Source organism: Bos grunniens, chromosome 9, assembly GCF_055505025.1.
Source record: "Bos grunniens cultivar Pamir isolate PY7600 chromosome 9, Bosgru_T2T1.0, whole genome shotgun sequence".
Classification (NCBI taxonomy): Eukaryota; Metazoa; Chordata; class Mammalia; order Artiodactyla; family Bovidae; genus Bos; species Bos grunniens.
The window spans coordinates 61,284,368-61,307,063 of record NC_141173.1 but is presented as its reverse complement, the minus strand read 5'-3'; the positions used below and the strand labels follow the sequence as shown (position 1 = coordinate 61,307,063).

General features: G+C 45.0%; 1 protein-coding gene across 4 annotated transcripts in view; it reads right to left on the bottom strand.

Annotated features, from left to right (window-relative positions):
- Positions 1–1,816: 1,816 nt before the first annotated feature.
- Positions 1,817–22,696, bottom strand: part of BACH2 (BACH transcriptional regulator 2) — a 386,540-nt gene continuing 365,660 nt past the window's right edge. For 3 of the 4 annotated variants that reach the window (XM_086317709.1, XM_086317710.1, XM_086317711.1), the window contains 2 exons: positions 12,062–12,268; positions 1,817–4,463 (listed from right to left, as the gene is read on the bottom strand). In XM_086317709.1, the coding sequence (XP_086173835.1) occupies positions 3,978–4,463; positions 12,062–12,268 (693 nt within the window). In that variant the 3' untranslated portion in view covers positions 1,817–3,977. The remainder of the gene's footprint in view (positions 4,464–12,061; positions 12,269–22,696) is intronic. The other variant, XR_015133130.1, reaches the window with a different exon arrangement.

Below are 22,696 nucleotides of genomic sequence, written 5' to 3'. Positions count from 1 at the left end.
ATAATCTAGCACATGGATCAGCTTGAAGGGGCAAGTGGGTTCTTCAAAGCTGTATATTTTCGCACCTTTGTCTGTTCATTTCTTCTTCTTTATTGGCAATCATAAAGCATTTAGAGAGAAAGTATAGGTTTAGACCTCTTGATAATAGCATTGGACTTCAGTGTGCCCACCTGGTTTTTAGAAGTCCCCTCATGCGAATTCTGTTGCTGGTCCCTGCCTTCCTTTTCAAGGAGAAGTGGCAGCTGACATACTAATCATCAGCCTTTTTTTTTTTTTTTTTACTTCCTTGGGAAAGCAACACAAGGATTAAATCCAAAATCATAGTGCATCTTTAAAGCAGCATACCTTTAGAAATACAGTTAATAAATTACTTGTACACTATACAAAATACCCTTCTCTACGGCAGCATCACCTCTGATGCCTGAGTCATTAGTAAGGGAACCCAGAAGAGGAGGAGCAGGTGGCCTAGTCACTTTTCCAGCTTTTTTTGTTTGTTTGTTTGTTTTTGCCATGGTTTTGTTCCAGAATCAGTATGTCATGAAGTTATTTTATTCAAGGCACCCCCAGATAACGCAGAGAAACAGACATATACAGCAAAGCATGCACCTGCCCAAGCCGGACCAATCTGAACGAAGTGAGGTTGTCTGGAGACACAAGCAGAAAAAAGGCAGATCCGAGGGGAGGACTAGTTTCAGGCAGATGTTAAGTAGCCACAGGATCACCTCCATTGTCCCTGCTGCAGCAGCCCATGCCTACCCCGGCCACTTGGAGACACAATTTCCTGTCATAAGGACCCTCCTGAACATTTCATGGCTGGAATATAAATGCCAGAGTTCCTTATATCTGTAAGGATAGAACCTTAATGGTACAACTAGATGTCACCATTCCACACAAACACTATTCCTTGCTGTTAACTTGCTTTTCTCGTTCATAAAAGACTCGGGTTTCACTAATGGATCCCAGGAAAAGGAGACAGGCTGGTTTTAAAACTCCACTTGAGGCAACCTGGACCCTGGTCCCCAGCTAGTCCTCCCTTTGAATCAACCTGGAAATAATCTTGACAAGCACATGGTTCAGACCAGTAAGAGACACAGACATGTCATGTCAACAACTGAAAAAAGCCAGTCGCTGTTCCTGGTGGACAGTGAACCAAATTCCAACAACTTGTTCAAATCTCCAAGAAATCGAAAGATGGTTTCTCTAGCAGTGTTTTTAACTGGTTCCCATGGCAGGCATGGCGAGGGTGTGGTTAGGGAAGAGGAAGACATTTGAGGCAGGAGCTGGCCAGAGGAGGCCATGGGCTGAGTTTGGGGGAGAGAAATATAGGAACCCCCTCCCCAGCTGGAAGCCAGCAGCGCAGGACAAACGAAAGGGGGGCGTTCAAAACGGGGTCAAGATGACCAGGTGCACATGAGTGGGTACCAGGGTCATTCACAGCAATGAGCCAGTTTGGACCTGGTTATGATATGAGCAGAAAACATTCCTTTTTTAAAAGAAGAGGAGGTCACTTAAAAAAGGCAACAAGAGAGTTAAAAAACCAAAAAAAAAAAAAAACCTTTTAGCCAACTCTTCCACCAGAACACACACCTATGATGGATCACGGCTTTCACACTGAGTTTAAACTGGAGCTGTCCCCAGTTTTCCCCAAAGGCAAACCTCAGAGAAGCACAGAACTAGGCCAAGAAATTCCAACAGCCACAACAGAAACCGCAGCTTCGACTCAGCAGGAGCAAAACGTATCTTAGACAAGTGTGCACACACACACACACACACACACACACACACACACACACGAGAAAAAACAAAAACCCAGAGGCAGGTTCTAAAAGTGGAACTATTTTCAAAGAAAAGCCTTTTTTTTTGTTTTTTTTAAACCCTACCGCATGAACCAACAAATTTCTGGCATTCATACATATTTAAACATTTAGCACTAATATTTGTACAGAAAAAAGTTAATAATACTAAAACATGTTACTATGATTTCACTTTTCGCCTACGTCATATACTAATTTCCCCTTTCACATGCAGCTTTAATATCGTCCAAACAATGGCACAAATGAAGAAACAAAACCATCTAGTCCCCACGGCCCACCACCCCACCCCCACATTAAACTGTTCCGGACTCCTCCCTGCAGCCAAGCTGGAGGACCCACAGGAGAGGGGGTGCTGACCTCTCCCCCAACACAGGCTTCAAGGGGTCTGCACCCCTTCCTGTAAACGCAGCCAGGGGCCCACACGCCCCCTGAGCCAAGGGAAGCCACTCTCTGTGGGTTGCAAGCCAACTAGTTTTGCAGCAAAAGAAGGAAATCATCATCAGGAGAGAGTAGGGAGGTGCGTGGTGGGGGTAAGGGGCAGGGAGGGCTCCTGGACGCATCGTGTCCAAAGCCTCAGATGAAATCTGCCTTCAGACCAAGAAAATTGGTGGGAAAACCTCAGGATGCAACTTAAAGCATTTGGAGAAAGAAGGGACAAAGAAATACTTTTGTCTGTGCCAGGAACAGACATCAGGCTACAACTGTCCTGCTCTCTCCTACTTGGGCGGGGCCAGCGGCATTAACCCCAGGACGGCCGCATAAAGGTGGGACCCCCAGGGCGATGACTCAAACCCCCTCAGGTGAGTCCCAGGGGAGGCAGGTCCGGGGCAGGGTGGCCAAGCAGCCAAGTCCTTTGAAGGAGAAGTTCCTACTTGTCCTATACATCCAGAGCAGGCAGAGGCCTGGGGCAGTGTTGAAATGAATGGGACTTACTCCCTGTCTAAGAAACCAGTTCTAACTTGGTATCTAGGAGCCAAAGCCTGCTGAGTTCCGGTATAACATGACGATTCCCGCTGTTTCAATGCACTTTCCAGTGAGATGTCCAAACTCTTTCCCCACTTAGAAATCTGAACATCAACTCTGAACTCTCTGCATTTTAACTTTGCTTAGGAAAAGGTGGGGAGGAGGTGAGATATAAAAATATTCAAGCAGATTATTGTCTACATCCTAGGATGAATTCATTATTTGGCAAGATTGTTTTTCTTACATAATTATCACCTGAGTGCTTTTTTTTTTTTTTTTTTAATTAGCTGTTTTACTTTTTGAAGTAAGAGCAAAGAATATACAGTTTACTTGAGTTATACTGAAGTGACAACTTCATTTAAGAAAATAGGTTTGACCCAAAACTCAGTGCAAGTGGCAAAGTTGACCTTGACTGTACAGTATCCGCAAAAAAAAAAAAAAAAAACAAAACCCACGATACTCAACTGGCACCGTCTGACAGTGCCCAAATCAAACTAAACCAACAAAAAAATAAAAGGTCTGAAATAAAATGTCAAAGAAAGCTTCCAACACTGAATTCTGTCCATAAATAAGCACAACTTCAACTGCGAAGCAAGAAAAACGACCAGGTTAACAGTTACAAACCGGTTCTAGCATCAGAGACAAAAGAAGAGGAATGTTGGAACCTGTTTATAAACGAGAAACCAAGTTTCCAGTTTTAGGATGAGAAAATTGAGGCATGCAGGACTTTTGCATATGGAGAGAGATAATATATTTCATATATATTATATATATAATATGTACAGTCTAGCTATAAAACTTTGATGTGTATAGAAGCTGTCTTCCATGAAAAAAGTTGAACATTCAGAAGAAATTCCTGAGATAGGGTTTGTGACATGGGCCACTGAGAAAAGAAATCCGTGGTTGGGTCCTAGAGGTGTTATAATCTATCCCTGTAAAGACTGAAATGAACCCACAGACAGACAGCGTTGCCACTGTCGTCTTTCCTTGCCTGAACAAGGGGTAGCACCATTGTGAAGGTAACTATATGTTGCTCCTGCTTGAAGGGAGGAGAGAATACTAAGAAACAGTATTGCTGCTAAGACCGCTGTAGTGTGCACCAGATTCCTTCTCGGTTCTTCCAGACGACAGACGAACAGCACCGCAGCCTGACCCAAGGACACCTGTGTGGGAGAGGGCTGAGAACTCGGGGGCAGGCCGTCACTGGGTGTAATCTTTCCTGGGTTGTTCATCCGTTGTACACTTATCAGTCATTTCCTGGCAGAAGTCCACGGTCACCGTTTGGCTCCTGGGTTCCAGGGGAGGCCCTCTCTCAGAGAAGGTCCCTGGGTCAGTGCCTTCCAGCCTCCGAGCAGAAGTACAGTTCTCTGAGGCGTTGCTGGGGGCCCAGGGAGGGCCGGGGGCAGCTGCCCCCTGCTCCAAGCAGCAGGGTGCACTTTCCCCCACTGCGCACTGAGGGGCGGCAAGGTTCTGCTCCACGCTCAGGGGCGTGGGGTTAATACTGGGGGCTGTGGGAAGACCCACGGGTCTGAGGACAGGGCAGTACCGATGCAGGGCCTGGATCTGCTCGGGGCTCTGGATGTCTCGGCAGACTTCCTGGGAGAGGCAAGAGAAGTTGTCCAGCAGTTCTCCCATGCATGCTTTCAGCTGATTCCTCTCTGACAACAGCTTCTCTTTCTCACACACCTGGATAAGACAGGAAAAAGAGGCATACTGAAAAGCAGAGACATTATTTTGCCAACAAAGGTCGGTCTAGCCAAGGCTATGGTTTTTCCAGTGGTCATGTATGGATGTGAGAGTTGGACTGTGAAGAAAGCTCAGCACCGAAGAATTGATGCTTTTGAACTGTGGTGTTGGAGAAGACTCTTGAGAGTCCCTTGGACTGCAAGGAGATCCAACCAGTCCATTCTGAAGGAGATCAGCCTTGGGGTTTCTTTGAAAGGAATGATGCTAAAGCTGAAACTCCAGGACTTTGGCCACCTTATTCGAAGAGTTGACTCATTGGAAAAGACTCTGATGCTGGGAGGGATTGGAGGCAGGAGGAGAAGGGGATGACAGAGGATGAGATGGCTGGATGGCATCACTGACTCGATGGACGTGAGTCTCAGTGAACTCCAGGAGTTGGTGAGGGACAGGGAGGCCTGGCGTGCTGCAATTCATGGGGTCGAAAAGAGTCGGACATGACTGAGCGACTGAACTGAACTGAACTGAACTGATCCAGCCTGAATGGGAGGAGCTGATACCCTGTGTTCTGTGGGGGGTTCCTTCTTCAGTTTTTTGCATCCTACATTAGAGTGTAACTCAAGAATGACTGGGGCTTCCCCAGTGCCTCAGAGATAAAGAATCTGCCTGCAATGCACGAGCCACAGGAAACATAGGTTCAAACCCTATGTCAGGAAGATCCTCTGGAGGAGGGCATTGCAACTCACTCTAGTATTCTTGCCTGGACAATCCCATGGACAGAGGAGCCTCGTGGGCTATAATCCATGGGGTCGCAAAGAGTTGGGACATGACTGAAGCAACTTGGCACGCATGCATTCATGAATGACTAGGTCAGAATCTAGAAACTTAAAAGTTCCCTATCCATATTTTTGCCATATCTCCCATCTGAGCAGCCCACTGAGATATGCCAGCGTCCATGACACCTTCCCTGTGGCAGTTCTTCATCCTTTTCTGAGGCTTAGCCAAAAAAGTGAAAGTTGCTCAGTCTTGTCCGACTCTTTGCGACCCCATGGACTATATATAGTCCATGGAATTCTCCAGGCCAGAATACTGGAGTGGGTAGCTGTTCCCTTCTCCAGGGGCTCTTCCCAGCCCAGGGATTGAACCCAGGTCTCCCCCATTGCAGGTAGATTCTTCATCAGCTGAGCCACCAGGGAAGCCGTGGCCAAGCAACCAGCAAAGTCTCCACCCACCAGAAAACTGTAGACAATCAAGGTTCCAGTTTCCTGGTATTTGGGGTTTGAAGAGAATCAACTGGAAACTCTGTTTCCAACGTTATAGTTGAAAATCTCCCCCAGATACATTAGGGTTTGATTTCTGAAGGTCAAAAATAACTGACCAATTCTAACTATAAGACATTCTGTAAAAAGGCAAAACTATAGAGACACAAAAAGATCAGTATCTGCCAGGGGTTGGGGTTGGGGAGGGAGGTAAGAATAACTGAAACACAAAGGATTTTTAGGGCATGCAACATGTCACTGTCATAGCAAATACATATCATTATACATTTGTCCAAACCCACAGAACATACAACATCAAGAGTGACCCCTAAGGCAAATTATGGACTTTGAGTGATTACAATTTATCAATACAGACTCACCCACTGTAACAAACACACCACTCTGAGAAGACTGTGAGTGAGCAGAGGGAAGGAGCAGGTGGGAACTCTTATTTTCCCTTTAATTTTTCTGTGAACCTAAAACTTCTCTAAAAAAGCAAGTCTATTAAAAAAAACACATGAAAATTGCAAAAAAAATTCAACTACTGAAGTTTCTTATGGTTCACCCTATATCAGCACGCTCTTGGCCTTTGCAGCAGACCGACCGAACACAACGAGTCCTCCTATGATGGCTGAGGACTGTGTAGTGAGTCTCAAGTACCCAGTCTCTCTGGACATGGAAAGTGCCCACAGAGGTGCTAAGATAGGCTTAGTGTACTAGCCCAGGGTTCTGAGATGTTCTCCTCAGAGAAGATGCCATATAGACTCTAGTGTAACTAAAATTCATCACCCTATCAGAGAGATAAATGTGGTCATAACTATCTGTGTCAAGACAGAACATAAGGAATCTCCCTGAGACACAATTGCTGTGAAATGGATGGAGAGACGGGACATTTGAAGGGGTGTGAAGTGAGTCCTGACCCTTTGCAAGGGTACGCTGAGGGCTGAGGAGTGGATGAGAGAGGATGGGAAAGAGAGAGAGAAGAGGGAAGAGGGAAGAGAGAGAGCCAGAGATTGAGAGAGAGCGAGAGGAGAGTGAGGCAAACATACGACCACGGGGTCTCCTACATGGGAGCTGCACGTGCTGAAACACGAATGCAATCTGGCAGGCAGTGTGGGCACGTGTGTCGGAGACAGAGATTTACACGGGGAAAGGGCACCTGCTAAAATATTTATAAATTTATCAAGAAAACATGTTTTAAAGATGAAAAATAAACAGATGTACAAGTGCAACTTGAGAGAGACATACATTTTGTGAAATACATTTTGCGAGTTTGCAAAAGCAGAGTGAGTGCCATGCGGGAGACCAGTGGGAGTGAGTGGGCAGGACCAACCTGTGGACACCGCCCCCCAGCAAGCTGGTGGAAGTGGAGGTACGGAATAAAACACATCCGGAGGGCCCCCAAGGAAAGGATATCTTACACCAGTAGCTGTGCAACTTGGACCTCCTTCCCTGGACCTGCAACTCAGCAAACTGAGAGGGAACACCATCCCTGGGAAGGATCTCGGTCTCAATTCTGCCACATCTTCTTGGCCAAGTCACCTACCCCTCAATGCCCACTGACCTGCAACATGTTCTGGGCCACTTTCTAGAAGGAAGAAAATGAAATGCAGCCTGTGGCAGTGTTTTGGCTCTCTGCAGGAAAGGCCGTATAAATCCAGGCCTCGGTTAACAGCATGATGCTTTAAGTCACAGGTGTACTGTGGATGAGCATGTGACACTCACATTCCATGGGGAAGGTAGCACATTATTCAAGGGGTTTCCAAAAGGCAAGGGGAGAACTAGGAGATGCCCTCTGGTTTCAGCTGAGCAATATCAGCACAGAGCTCTAAGTTTCTGCCCGGTGTGTGGCTTAGACTTTTTAAATTTGTTCAGTATGACATAAGTACACAGAGAAGAGATCTAATTACAAAAAATCAGGCATTTCTCAAATATGGGTGATTAGATTTATTCCTGTACCTGGAAAAGAGCGCAGGGCCAGAATTACCATAGGCATATGCTTAAAGTTCGATGGCTTATCCCCAGCAGGCCCAGCCTCGCCTGAGCACCTAGCTAAGCCAAGCAGGTTTCCAGAAGACCCACACTCACCAGCAGCAGTATCTGGCTTCCTGATGTCAGCTTAAATTAAACATTTTTCGTTGCTGTTGTTACATGTGTGTGCTTGGTCGCTCAGTTGTGTTCAATTCTTTGGGACCCCATGGATTGTAGCCCTCCAGGCTCCTCTGCCCATGGGATTCTCCAGGCAAGAATACTGGAGTGGGTTGCCATGCCCTCCTCCAGGGGATCTTTCCAGCCCAGGAATTGAATCTGCATTTCAGACATTTCCTGCATTGGCAGGAGGGTTCTTTACCACTAGCGCCACCTGTGAAGCCTCGTCGTTGTTGTTGTTAGAACAACATTAAAGAAAAACTTGAAAAGAGAAGGAATTTTCAATCCCAGGACTCAGTCACAATTTCCAGTACATTTTAGGGCAACAGACATTTCCTGAGAGGCTTCAGTGGGCCTGCACTGGAGACTCAGAGATCGTCAAGACTGTCCTTGTCATGAGGAATCTACAGTCTAGGGCCGGGATTGAGAAGACAGATAGATACACAGATAATGCAAGACTAATGTGATAAGTACAAAGTCAGATGTCAGAAAGGGCTCCGAGGACAGAGACTCAGCCTCACCAAAGACTCAGGAAAGGGGTTTCTAGGAGGAGACAGTAACCTGACTTTTAAGGAACAAAAGACACAGATAAGAAAACAGTCGAGGACTGTCCCAGGTAGAGGAGACACAGCCGAGGCAGGAACACAGAGGTGCAGACAGCAGGAGATGGGGCTGGGGGAAGTGCACCGAGTTTGACTTTCTTGGGGGTCCAGTTCCAGGAAGGGAGTGGAAGGTGACACTAGAGGGGTAGACTGAGTCACAGACAGCACAGTGCATCTTGTTGAGGAACCTGGCCTTTATCGTGTAGGTGACGGGAGCTGCTGAACATGCGTAAATCTTCCCTGCTTGGTGGGTGTTAATTAGATTAAAAAGAAAACAAAACATGATGTCCAGGACTATCTTGAGAACCGGTAACATTAAAAATTTTTTCTTTAATTTTTTAATTGCTTTACAATCCTGTGTTAGTTTCTGCTGCATAGCAACGTGAATCAGCTATACCTATACATACATCCCCTCCCTTTAGCCTCATTCCCATCCCCCACTCCCATCTTACCCCTGTAGGTTGTCACAGAGCACTGAGCTGAGCCCCCTGTGCTGTACAGCAGCCTCCCACTAGCTGTCTATTTCATACATGGTAGTGGAGATATGTAAGTGCTACTCTCTTGGTTCACCCCACCCTCTCCTTCCCCCACTGTCTCCACAAGTCCAGACAACAAGTAACATTTATTCAAAGTTTCTCAAGTGGGTCTTAGGAAGCATCACTACAAACAAAGCTAGTGGAGGTGATGGAATTCCAGTTGAGCTCTTTCAAATCCTGGAAGATGATGCTATGAAAGTGCTGCATTCAGTATGCCAGCTAATCTGGAAAACTCAGCAGTGGCCACAGGACCAGAAAAGGTCAGTTTTCATTCCAATCCCAAAGAAAGGCAATGCCAAAGAATGTTCAAACTACCACACAACTGCACTCATCTCACACGCTAGCAAAGTAATGTTCAAAATTCTCCAAGCCAGGCTTCAACAGTACATGAATCGTGAACTTCCAGATGTTCAAGCTGGATTTAGAAAAGGCAGAGGAACCAGAGATCAAATTGCCAACATCCGCTGGATCACCAAAAAAGCAAGAGAGTTCCAGAAAAACATCTAGTTCTGCTTTATTGACTATGCCAAAGTCTTTGTGTGGATCATAACAAACTGTGGAAAATTCTTCAAGAGATGGGAATACCAGATCACCTGACCTGCCTCCTGAGAAATCTGTATGCAGGTCAAGAAGCAACAGTGAAAACTGGATATGGAACAACAGACTGGTTCCAAACTGGGAAAGGAGTACGTCAAGGCTGTATATTGTCACCCTGCTTATTTAACTTACATGCAGAGTACATCACGAGAAATGCTGGACTAGATGAAGCACAAGCTGGAATCAAGATTGCTGGGAGAAATATCAATAACCTCAGATATGCAGATGATACCATATTTATGGCAGAAAGTGAAGAACTAAAGAGCCTCTTGAGGAAAGTGGAAGAGGGGAGTGAAAAAGTTGGCTTAAAACTCAACATTCAGAAAACTAAGATTATGGCATCTGGTCCCATCACTTCATGGCAAATAGATGGGGAAACAATGGAAACTGAGAGACTTTATTTTTTGGGCTCCAAAATCACTGCAGATGGTGACTGCAGCCATGAAATTAAAAGACACTTAATCCTTGGAAGAAAAGTTATGACCAACCTAGACAGCATATTAAAAAGCAGAGCCATTACTTTGCCGACAAAGGTCTGTCTAGTCAAAGCTATTTTTTTTCCAGCAGTCATGTATGGATGTGAGAGCTAGACCATAAAGAAAGCCGAGTGCTGAAGAATTGATGCTTTTGAACTGTGGTGTTGGAGAAGACTCTTGAGAGTCTCTTGGACTGCAAGGAGATCCAGCCAGTCCATCCTAAAGGAGATCAGTCCTGGGTGTTCATTGGAAGGACTGATGCTAAAGCTGAAACTCCAATACTTTGACCACCTGATGCGAAGAACTGACTCATTTGAAAAGACTCTGATGCTGGGAAAGATTGAAGGAGGGAGGAGAAGGGAATGACAGAGGATGAGATGGCTGGATGGCATCACCAACTCGATGGACATTAGTTTGAATAAGCTCCAGGAGTTGGTGATGGCCAGGGAAGCCTGGCATACTGCAGTCCATGGGGTCTCGAAGAATCGGACACGCCTGAGTGACTGAACTGAACTGAACCTGAACTCTCAAATGTCTTATCATGCTCTTAGGTTCTCATTAGGACATTGGCTTACCATGAGGCAAAGGACTGTCATGTATAGCCTGAGGACCCAAACTCAGGTCTTGACCACAGTACGTGGCCTCCCTCTTCTTCAGGCTGCCACAGACATGGGACCTGGGATGAATTTCTAGGATTGGGCCAGCAGTGAATGAGCTGAATGAGGCTGTACTTCAAGGGTACAGTCAGGAACCAGAGGCCACTTGGATTTACTTCCTGTAGTTTAAGGTTGCTGATCCAGAAGGGAATGCAGACTACTGAGTGAGGGGGAGGCTTGAAAGATCAAACAATAGTCTCAGAGACAAAAGACTCCCAGGCACAGGAAGAGGTGACAACCACTCTGAGGCAGAAGTGCAGAATTCAGGACCCCAGGGCTGCTGAAGGGCTTCAGGAGATCAGGTGGCTGAGCGGCCCCTGGTGGCAGGCTGGCGTCCTGCCCCTAACCTACACCTCCGTGGGAGGCAGGAGAAAGTGCAACAACAAGATCTGGGATCAGACAACCAGACTTGCTTTCAAGCTCCATCACATGGTGGGGAGTTATCAAACCTCTCTGCACTCTGGTTTCCTTCTCTGTGAATGGAGATAAAGTAGTACTTAAATCATAGGGCTGATGTGAGGATTACATGTGACATCTACAGAAAGAGACCAGAATAATACCTGGTCCACATATACAGCAATAAATGTTAGCTCTAGACTCACGTTGAATGGAAAATAAGAAGAATTACCTCTACGGGAGGGAAGGAATGGTAGTTTCAGATTAGCAGAGGCAAGCTATTATACACAGGATGGATGAACAACGAGGTCCTAGGATATGGCACAGGGAATTACATTCAGTATCCTATGACAAACCATAATGGAAAAGAATATGAAAAAGTATATGCATATAACTGAGTCACCTTGCTGTACAAAGGAAACTAACACAACACTGTGAATCAATTAGACTTCAAAAAAAAAGAATCACCTCTATACGAATGTGAAAGTGAAAGTCGCTCAGTGTTGTCCGACTCTTTGCGACCCCATGCACTATACAGTCCATGGCATTCTCCAGGCCAAAATACTGGAGTGGGTAGCCTCTCCCTTCTGCAGGTGATGTTCCCAACACAGGGATCAAATGCATTGCAGGAAGATTCTTTACCAGCTGAGCCACCAGGGAAGGTTGGTGGTTTGAGCACACCCAGGGACGACTGCCCCTGTGATCTATACAAATGGCTAAGATATAAAATACTGACACACAATCACACAGCCGCATAGACACACATATGTTACAGATGTAAAGCTATTATTTTTTAAGAACTCCTTTAAAAATCAATGCGAATGTCCCTGAATGGTGGCCCTTCTCTCTGCCTGTCTGGCCTTTGCTACTGAAAGTCTGCATCAGTCTTGGTCATTCCAGGTTGCTGACAGCAAAGGGCGAGCCAACTCACCAGTTTGCGGATTTCACATTCTAAGTTCTGAATACAGTCCAGCTTCCTCTTGCGGCAGCGCTGGGCGGCGATACGGTTTTTGCTGCGCCGGCGGACATCGTGAATGAACTCTAACTGCTCCGATGTCAGCTTGTGCATCTTGATCATCATCTGGAAGTCATTCCTCGGAAGGTCTGTGATTTGATCGACAGGAAATGGAAGTTTGACCTGCAACCAAGAGTAACAGAACATGATTATGGCAGCTGGATTTTATAGTTTTCATTCTGGAGAGTGGAACATCAAAAAATGGTAAAATCTCCTTTTTAATGATGACCAAGTACTATGAAAACAACTGAAGCAAGCAGTGATGATTCTTTCCTGTTTCAAATATAAATAAGATGAAATATTCAGACAAACACAATGTGAACACACACATATTATGATGTGGTTATCATTCCTGAGCTCTTAGAAGCAAACAGCATGGAAACAATGGAAAATGTATACACTGTCATGGCCACAGTGCTTTCGTAAGCAGGGCTCTACAATTAGTTGAAACCAACTCCCATTGAGCCTCAACTCAGTGAAGTAACAATTTATAGACAGACATCATCTGAGGAATCATCTAAAACACTTGAATTAAGAGAGCCCTGTACACCTTGGAGATGCTGGAAAGACGAAACAGTCGGTGTGATTTGTAGTTGCAGCAGCGTAAGGGAGACAGATATAGGGAGAGACCCTGGCGAGGCTACATCATTGAGATCTAGGAGTTAGAACTGGCTTTTAGTCCTTCCTGCCAGACTTGAGACTTCAGGCTGGTCACCATACTTTTCTGAGCCCCAGTTTCCTCATCTGCAAAATGGGGCATGCTTTTTAGCTGCACAGTGCTATTATATACCCGTGAGGCACTATGGATTTTTGGAAAATAAAATGGCCCATGCTCTCACATTTTCTTTTACAATGTGATGCTGACCTTCCTCTGTCAAAAGGTGGAATGCATGTTCCTGCCTTTTGACCAAAACAATGAAATGGGAGTAATCCATGTAACTTCTGAGGTGACATCATAAGACCTGTACAGTATCTTCTTAGGCCTCTTAGATCAGGGCCAACCTAGGCCGTGGACCAGCACCTCCTGACAGACCAGCGGCAGCATTTGATCAGAAATAAAAGGCACAATAAATGCAATGCGCTTGAATCATCCAGAAACCATCTTCCCCACAATCAGTCTGTGGAAAAATTATCTTCCACAAAATCAGTCCCTGGTGCCAAAAAGGTTGGGGACTGCTATCTAAGACTGTGCTCTCTTTAGGACACATTGTGGAGAGGCCCAGGTAGAGAGGAACTGAGGTCTCCAGCCAACAGCCAGCATCACCTCATCAGTCCCATGAATGAGCCACCTTGGATGAGGATCCTCCAGGCCCAGGCAAACCTCCAGAGGTTGCCTCCTGCCAACATCTGACTTAAACCCCACGAGATATTCTGAGCCAGGCATGCTCAGATGGGCCACTTCTGAATTCCAGACCCACAGAAACAATGAGAAATGTTAAATGATTGTTTGAAGCTACAAAGTTTTGGGGTGATTTGTTGCATGGGTGCGTGCTAAGTCTCTTTAGCTGTGTCCGACTCTTTGACCCTATAGACCACAGACCACCAGGCTTCTCTGTCCACGGGATTCTCCTGGCAAGAATACTGGAGAGGGTTGCCAAGCTCTCCTCCAGGGGTTCTTCCCCACCCAGGGACAGAAGCTACATCTCTTACATCTCCTGCGTTGGCAGGGAGGTTCTTTACCACTAATGCCACCTGGGAAGCCCTGGGATGATTTGTTATGCAGCAACAAATAATTGATGCAGATACTGTTTTCAACAAGAGTCTCACTTTCAAATTCTTGTAAATCAAGGAAAAGGTGAGCATCCTCCAAAGAATCCTTCTTTAGCATTTAGCAGAGAACCAATGTTCTCTCGAGCTTCCTCTGCACCAAGATAGAGAACACAGACCTGCACCTTCCAGTAGTCTGCCACTGCCCCCTTCAGGACTCCCTATGAGGCAGAGACTTCAGGAGTCAGCTCTGGTCCCGTCCAGAAGCTTCTAGAAGTGGAAGGTTGAGTGTTGCTTGGCCAAGACACAGTGTTTCCCAACTCAGGGGCTGAGCGCCTGCTTAACACGAGCATCTGCTTTGGGTACACCAGCAGATGGAGCTATAAACCTAAACTTCGTTCAGGCACTAGCCCAGCGCTGTCCAATGCAAACAACGTGAGCTGCCAGTGGGATTGTTACGCCTTCTAATAGCCACGTTAAAGGAAGTGAAAAGAAACAGGTGACACTAATTTTAATAATATACCAAATAGAACCTAATGTAGCTAAAATATTATCAACAGTAATCAGCATAAAATTAATAAGACATTTCACTTTTGGGGGGATACCACATTTTCAAAACCCGAGGTGCATTTTATACTTGGGTGTGTCTGAATGGTGATTCAGACTAGCCTCATTTCCAGTGCTCAGTAGCCACATGCAGCGTGTGCCTCCTGTACTGGGCAGCATAGCTTTAGCAGACAGAACAAGTCGACTCGAGTGAACTTGGATAACCAGAGGAACAGACAGGCCATTCTGGGTTTAACTGATCAAAATCCTTTTGGTGAAGAAATAGCCCTTAGTTAGTATTCAGAACCTACAGGGTTATGTCTGGGTCGTTCAGGGGAGTGAGAGGAAGATCTTTAATCCTGAGCTCAGGCTTTTGCTTTGGTTGCATCAGAGGCAGGCAGCCCCTGAGTGAGTCTGGACCCTGGCATTTGTGGTTACTTAATCCCCTGGCACAAAGGCAATCCTAGTAAATGATCGTTTGCCTTCCTGCGTCTGGGTGCGACAGCTCAGTCAGGTTTCTTCATAGCTCTAAGCCTGTGAGACGTGGCATTTGCTGAAGGCTCCCGATGGGTGCTCTGATTGAACTTCCATAGGGCAACCTCTGTTCCATGACAGCTGTCCAATGCTGGCTCAGGAGGGCAGAAATCACCACAGTGCACATAACAGCACAGTCGGCTCAGCCCTGCTCCAGCCGCTAATGACGGGCGGTCAGCACAAACAGCTCCTTGTTATGGGCCCGGCAAAGGGCTTTGTCCACGGGCCGTGTTTGCACAGGGCTTATTATGATACGAAAGAATGTTTGATTTCTCTTTTATATGCCTTGGATAACAAACAGACTCAGATCCTGGACAGTACCTACACAACACAGAGGTCTGTCTGTTGGGCACAGGGATGTCCCCACACCAGGCAGCAGGCATGTTTTCACAGCAGGCATGACAATGCTTTGGGCCTCACGGCGTCTCCCCCTCTGCTGACAACAAAGCGATTCTGCTGATGCTCTACATTTTCAGACAGAATATATACCTATGGCTCAGGCCACAGGGAAAGTCACAAGGCCTTCTATACCAAGGGCTACTGTATTTAACATTCTCTAGACAGCCTGTATAAAAAATAAACCACTATGGTAACAGCACCGAGGTTGACAGGAAAGAGGAAAAATCAACAATGCTGGTTTCAAAGTCCTTGAAGCAAAAGGCCATATAACTTTTCAGCAGAGCTGTTGCAACTCAAGCTGCTTTGCAGAGGTTGAAGGAAAATTGTCCACTATAGACTCTTCCATGTGAAAAAAATCCCCCCAACCCCAACTACTCTGGTCTCTTTCTGAAGTGTGCTGCGACCCCCTCAAGCAAGGGAGGGATTACCCCAACTACCAAAGGGAAGCCCCTGACGTCGTTCTTGGAAAGGTGTGGCAGAAACCTTACCACAGCTATTTGCCAATTTCAGGGTAGGAAGTTCTAAACTGACGGGCTAAATTTATCTTCCCTGGAGATAAATGTCAGCCACAGACCCACTGAGGAGCTGGGAAAACGTTCCTTTCCCAGGCTGGAAGGCACCCACCTATTCCTCAAATGGGCTCAAAAGTCAGCTAAAGTGACTTGGCCTTGGACACTGAGAAGGCTGAGGCCCTCCTGCCTTTCTTTCGGCAAACTTTTCCAACTCAAATAGACCCAGTAGGGCTTCACATCTTATTTACTGTCCCTCCACCCACTGATTCCTTCAGGATTTCACTTCTCAGAGGTGACATAGTTTTCATTCCCCAGACCCTCATAAATAGTGAGGTGACGGGATGCAAAGTCCAGCGAACCAGCAGCATCACCTGTTAAGCGGCCAGCCTGCAGCTACATTCAGTGATCAGTCATGCATGAGGCTCAGCACAGAGGCACAGAAAGCTGACCAGGCTGTTTAGAAGGGTGAGGGCCCAAGGGGTCCAGGAAGCCCATGGTCTCTTTAGACAGGTGGTGCCCCAGCTTTGGATCTCAGTGGAGACTCACTCTCAGTGTCAGGGGCATCTTGGCTTGTCTCATCCTCTAAGGACCACGGTGGAGGATGTTTTCACCCGGGACTCACTCTGGGCTGGGTCAGTATTAACCAGAGGAGGGGATTTCACTCCTGGGGGCTCCAGCTCTGGAGCCAATGGTGAAATGAGTGGCCCCTGCGGTGCAGATAACCTCTGGCCCCAAGGGCTGACAAAAAGTGGGAAGAGGCTCTGACATTTGGACAGTGAATGAAGCTTAAATATTCCTCCTCAGGGGCCTGACCACGGGATGCTGCCAGCTAGACCCCAGGGGCTGGCGCTTCTTTCTCACCAGACAGAAATCAGCTGTTCCCTTTCTCTCTCCTGCCAACACCTACCCTGGTTCTACCGCCCAAACAACATCCCCTCTCTTCCAGTGAAACAAAATATCATTTAAGCATTGTATGAGAAATATAACTTCTAGCAGCAAATTCAAAGAAAAAAGAATTCCCACTCCCAAACATCAACACTCCTGGGTTTCCCTGTGACCTTGGCCTCCTGGCACGCTTGTCACAGGCTGGTGATCAGCCAGTACTCTGGCTACCTCACCTTGCCATGCCTCTCAATACACATCTCACTTGCCTGATGTCTTTGGTGTGCTGGATGGGGGCTACTGGAGAGGCAGGACAGAGATGCAAATGTTGCAGAAAAAAAGGCGAAAAGAAGCACCTCTTTCACCTAGAGATTCCAACTAGAAGCACCAGCCCCGGGGGTCAAGCTTCAATCCTATCTATTTTCTTCGTTTCACAATTAGATGCTGAGCAGAAGCTGCAGGAATTGGATCCTCTTAGCAGTACCCTGGGAGAAGGCAATGGCACCCCACTCCAGTACTCTTGCCTGGAAAATCCCATGGATGGAGGAGCCTGGTAGGCTACAGTCCATGGGGTCGCTAGGAGTCGGACACGACTGAGCGACTTCACTTTCACTTTTCACTTTTCTGCATTGGAAAAGGAAATGGCAACCCACTCCAATGTTCTTGCCTGGAGAATCCCAGGGACGGCGGAGCCTGGTGGGCTGCCGTCTATGGGGTGGCACAGAGTCAGACATGACTGATGCGACTTAGCAGCAGCAGCAGCAGTACCCTGAGGATCTTAACAGCACAGTCACTTCTCCAAAACCTGTAACATTTATGCTCTTTTAAAAAAAATGTTCTAGCTGTGCTGAGCAGCATGTGAGATATAGTTCTCTGACCAGGGGTCAAACCCACACCCCCTGCATTGGAAGCCCAGAGTCTTAACCACTGAACCTTCAGGCAAGTCCCTAACACAAATGCTCTCGAAAGCCCCTCAGATCCCTGTGAGCTGTCTGGGGACCTGCTGCCCTGTGGGCTGACGATTCCAGTCCTCTTTGAATGGGGATAGCCGGCTTTGAGCCGGGCAGATGCCAAAGACAAAACCTCCTCTGCCAAAGACAAGCTTCTCACACAACTGTCCTTCTAACCTCTGATCTCACGGTCCAGTTTCTGGAACAAACACAGGACATCTAGAATTTGGCTGTGATGCTACAATTACTGAGCTGTGTGATCCCAGGCAAGTCTTTTCCTGCTCTGTACTGAAGCTCTTTGAAGATCTGGGAGTCAGAGGGATTCAACATCGGTCCTACTTAGCTTACAGGGTTGCCATGAAGAAAAAAATTGGATAACAGATGGAGAAAGTGCTCTGAAAAGTTGGAACTGCCTTATAATTATGAAGTGTTACTAACGGGAGTAGTAGTTGTAGCAGTAGCATTAGTGTTTCAGTTTGTCCACCATCTTTCTTTGTCACAAAGTTTCTTCTTTTGGTCATACGGCATGCTTTGGAGTTCCAGATGCTAAGAGTCTTTCTAGCCAAAACGAAAACATTGTTTTCATTTGAAATATGGCTGACTTCCATGCTGCCCAGAATGGTTTTCGTTTTATTAAGCAGACCGACTACAGTTACTTTTTAAAAGATTTCTGATTCAACAAGCCACAAAAACGACTGTAAAATCTTTATATCCAACATATGTCTGGAAGTCAACATCTGGGTGGAAGAGTTAGAGTCAGACATGGCTCTTTGATAACATTTCAGTGTTTGTTCTGGCCCTTACTTCTCCCTGCCCTCACACATCCACAAGGATACACGTACATGCAGCATCCTAGTATGCTTTTACCACTCTTGATATGAAACGTGTTAATAAAATAAATCCAACTAATCAATGCCTTTGATTATGCAAATAAACTGTCTTCCTGCTGCTTCTTTATTAAAATCTACAGTTAATGCTTGCGGTACAAAACTATTCACTAAGACTCTTACTACTTGGCACATGCTTGTGACTTTTCAATAATTTTCAAATTCTAAAAGCAAACCTGTAAACCACAATGAGGTACTATACCACTAGAACGACTATATAAAAAAAGGACAATAACAAATGTTGATGAGGGTGCAGAGAAACTGGATTCCTCATACAAGGCTGGTGGGAATATAAAATGGCTCAGTTACCTTGGAAAACAGCCCAGTAGTTCCTCAAAAGGCTAAACTTAGAGTTATCATATGATTTAGCTATTCCACTCCTTGGTATATGAGAAGAATTGAAAATATATGTCTACAAAAAACCTGAACACAAATACTCTTCATGGCATGATCAATAATAGCCCCCAAATGGGAATAACCTAGCATCCCTCAACCAATGAATGGATCAACAAAATTAGTGTATCTACATAGCGGAATATTATTCAGCAATAAAAAGAAGTGAAGAACAAATACATGATAATGTGCCAGGTGGATACCGTGATAGCAAGAAGGAACCTTGAAAACATGCTAAGTGATGAAGCGAGACACAAAAGGCCACGTGGCTAGATTCTACTGAAATGAAACATCTGGAATGGGCAAATCTACTGGAGACAAAGGTATATTAGTAATTTCTTGGAGTGATGCAGAGAAGGCAATGGCAACTCACTCCAGGACTCTTGCCTGGAAAATCCCATGGACAGAGGAGCCTGGTATGCTGCAGTCCATGGGGTAGAGAAGAGTTGGACACAACTGAGTGACTTCACTTTCACTTTTCACTTTCATGCATTGGGGAAGGAAATGGCAACCCACTCCAGTGTTCTTGCCTGGAGAATCCCAGGGACAGGGGAGCCTGGTGGGCTGCCGTCTATGGGGTCACACAGAGTCGGACCCGACTGAAGCGACTTAGCAGCAGCAGCAGCAGCACCAGCTTGGGGTAAGGGAAGAGGGGAATGAGAAGTGATTGCTACTGGATATTGTATTTCTTTTTTTGAGGTGATGAAAATATTCTGGGATTAGACACTGTAATGGTCCTACAACTTTATGAATCATTAAAAACCACTGAATTGTTCACATTAACAGAGTGAATTTTATGGTATATCAATTGTATTTCAGTCAAAACAAAAACCTGTGTGATATATGTACACAGAAATCAAACATTATAGGAATACACAGAAATCTTTCCCTATATTCCCTCTCTCCCTGCCTCCCATTTCATCTTATTATCTATACTGCTCTTATTGTTTATAATATATTTAGAAAGTAAACTAGGACCATGTTATGTATACTGTTTGTTACTTTTTCCACTTAATATGACCTATTCATTTTTTCATAATTGGAAGTAAGAAAAAAAATTCCCACATAGACTTTTTAGGTATGAAGGCATGAAGTCATGAAGAAACATACTGATCACTTGATTATATAAAATTTAAACTTTTTTAAATGGAAAAAGATACTATAGAAATAGACTAGGAGAAATAAAAATTTAAAAAAATAACAAAGAATTCAAGAAACTTAATGATAAAGGTCATGGTTCTGAAATGACTTGACAATTATCAAATATAATCTGTAATTATTTTTCAGTATTTGTGCTTGTGCTCAATTGCTCAGTCATGTCCAACTCTTTGCGACCCTATGGACTGTAGCCCAGCAGGCTCCTCTTTCAAGGCAAGAATACTGGAGTAGGTTGCCATTTCCTTCTCCAGGGCATCTTCCTACCCAGGAATCGAACCTGCTGCTGCTGCTAAGTCACTTCAGTCGTGTCTGACTCTGTGCAACCCCAGAGACCACAGCCTACCAGGCTCCTCTGTCCCTGGGATTGAACCTGAGTCTCCTGCATATCTCCATATATATGAACAATTTTTATTTCATGATAAACAAAGACCAAAAATTTAGTTTAAAAAAACAGACTAGGAGAAGATATAGGCAACATGTACAAGAAAGGATTAATATTCTTAAATTAAGGATTCTGTAAACTCTTTAAAGTCAAACACCACGCACACACACACAAATGGACAAATGGCAAGTCCAAGAAAAAAGAGAATACAAATGATGAATACATGTAAGAAAAATATCAACTGCATTAGAAGTCATCATGTCTTGTCTGTCAGATTGGCAAATGTAAAAGGACTGGTGACCACTACTACTGGCAAGAACAGGGGCAATGGACACGCTCGTAAGTTTTGCTGGAGGCTGTGTGAATTGCTACAACCTTTTGAGAAAGTAAATAGGTAGTATTTAACAAATGAGTATAACCTTTAACCCACTTATGGAACTTTAACTCACAAAAATAAAAGCACCATCACCAAATAAATATGTTCCCAAGAATGTTTATTGTGGCAATGTTTGTAAGAGGGAAATACAGGAAATGGAAATGTCTGTTGGTAGGTGATCACTGAGTCAGCTGTGATGTATAGGAACCAAGGATATTGAAGAAGCTTGTGTTAACCCTACACAATTGACCTAGAGGAATGTACACAGCAGACAGCTCTGTGCAAAAAGCAAGCTGCTTAGTAATTAAATGTGTGTTGTGTTGTGCTTAGTTACTCAGTCGTGTCCAGCTCTTTGCAACCTCATGGATTGTAGCCCACCAGGTTCCTCTAAAGGCTATTAAAGTAAAACCCAAACCCATAGACATGTGAATATATTTATATATTATTGTAGGCAAAGAGAAAGCCCGATAAATTTGGTACATTATGGGCTTGGTATGTTCTGCTTGATTATTTTTAAAAAGGAACTTCAAAAAGATGGTTGTTGATAAAGGACAATATTGTGCTTATTTAAACCTTTCCCAAAGCTGGGGAATACTTAGGATGAGAAGTCAATGTTGATGAGATGGGAGGGTAAAGAGAGTATAACCAGAAATCAGAATATTCTGTTCACTTGGAAAAGAAGTCACCTGGAACCTTACATGAGAGCAGACCAGGGCAGAATCAGCCCAAGAGATAACTGGCTTCTGAATCATTTATGATTCACTTTGTGAAGAGCTTACCTTCAGTGTTATCGCTGGAGACCACACTTCCACTAGGGTCAAAGAAACTCCCCAAAGCAAATAATTAGCTCAAAGAGGAACAGTCATGCTCAGTCCCTGAGACAGTTCTTAGAAAACCTAATCTCTTCTACTTTAGGAAAATGAAAAGGTCAAACTGGGAAAACTTTAACTTTACTATAACAATTCTACCCAAAATGTACTACTGAGAGGGGCTAAATGTGACTCCTGAAATGGCACAGAAATTTGGAAAATTTCTTTTGAGACTGTTTAGCAATGTAAAGAATAGATTCATTTTTTTTAAGTGAAAATAAAAATATTTTTGAAAATAGTGTATATTTTTTGAGGGGAGACTAGTCCTGTTCATGACTACTGTGTAGGCTGAATAATTCCCCCATTTCACTGATTCATGTAAAACTGAAAAGTTCTAGGGACTTCTCTGATGGTCCAGTGGTCAGGAATCCACCTTCTGATGCAGGGAAATTGGGTTCAATTCCTGGTTGGCGAATCAAATCCCACATGCCTCGGGGCAGCTGAGCCTATGCGCCCCAACCAGAGAGAAGTTCGTCCATTGCAATGATGAAGATCCCACATGCCACATCTAAGACTCAGTGAAGACAAAACAACACAAACCCTGCAAAGTTCTAAGGCAGACAAGTGATAAAGCCTCAACACAGGAAAGATGCCTGTGCCCTTGTTGGTGGCATTCAGTTTCAAGAATTGACTTCAAGTTCTCTTTTGGGATATAAGAGAGATAAAAGGAGATTTTTCTGAAACGGACAGGTCCTTGGACATATGCAGCTGTCATGCACACACATCCTTTTTAGTTAATGGTGGGGTTCCTCTTAAGAGAGAGACAAAAAGAAAGAAAGACTGAGAGACATTTGTCTTTTTCACGAGATATGTATCCTTAGAGAATCATTACGCCAATGGACTCAGTGACCGGGCTTCTGAATCAGGAACGCTTATGAATAATTTCAGGGGGAAAAAAAGAAAACCTCCTAAAAGTTGTGATCAGAGAGAAAGAAATGAGTGAAGAGAGAGAACAC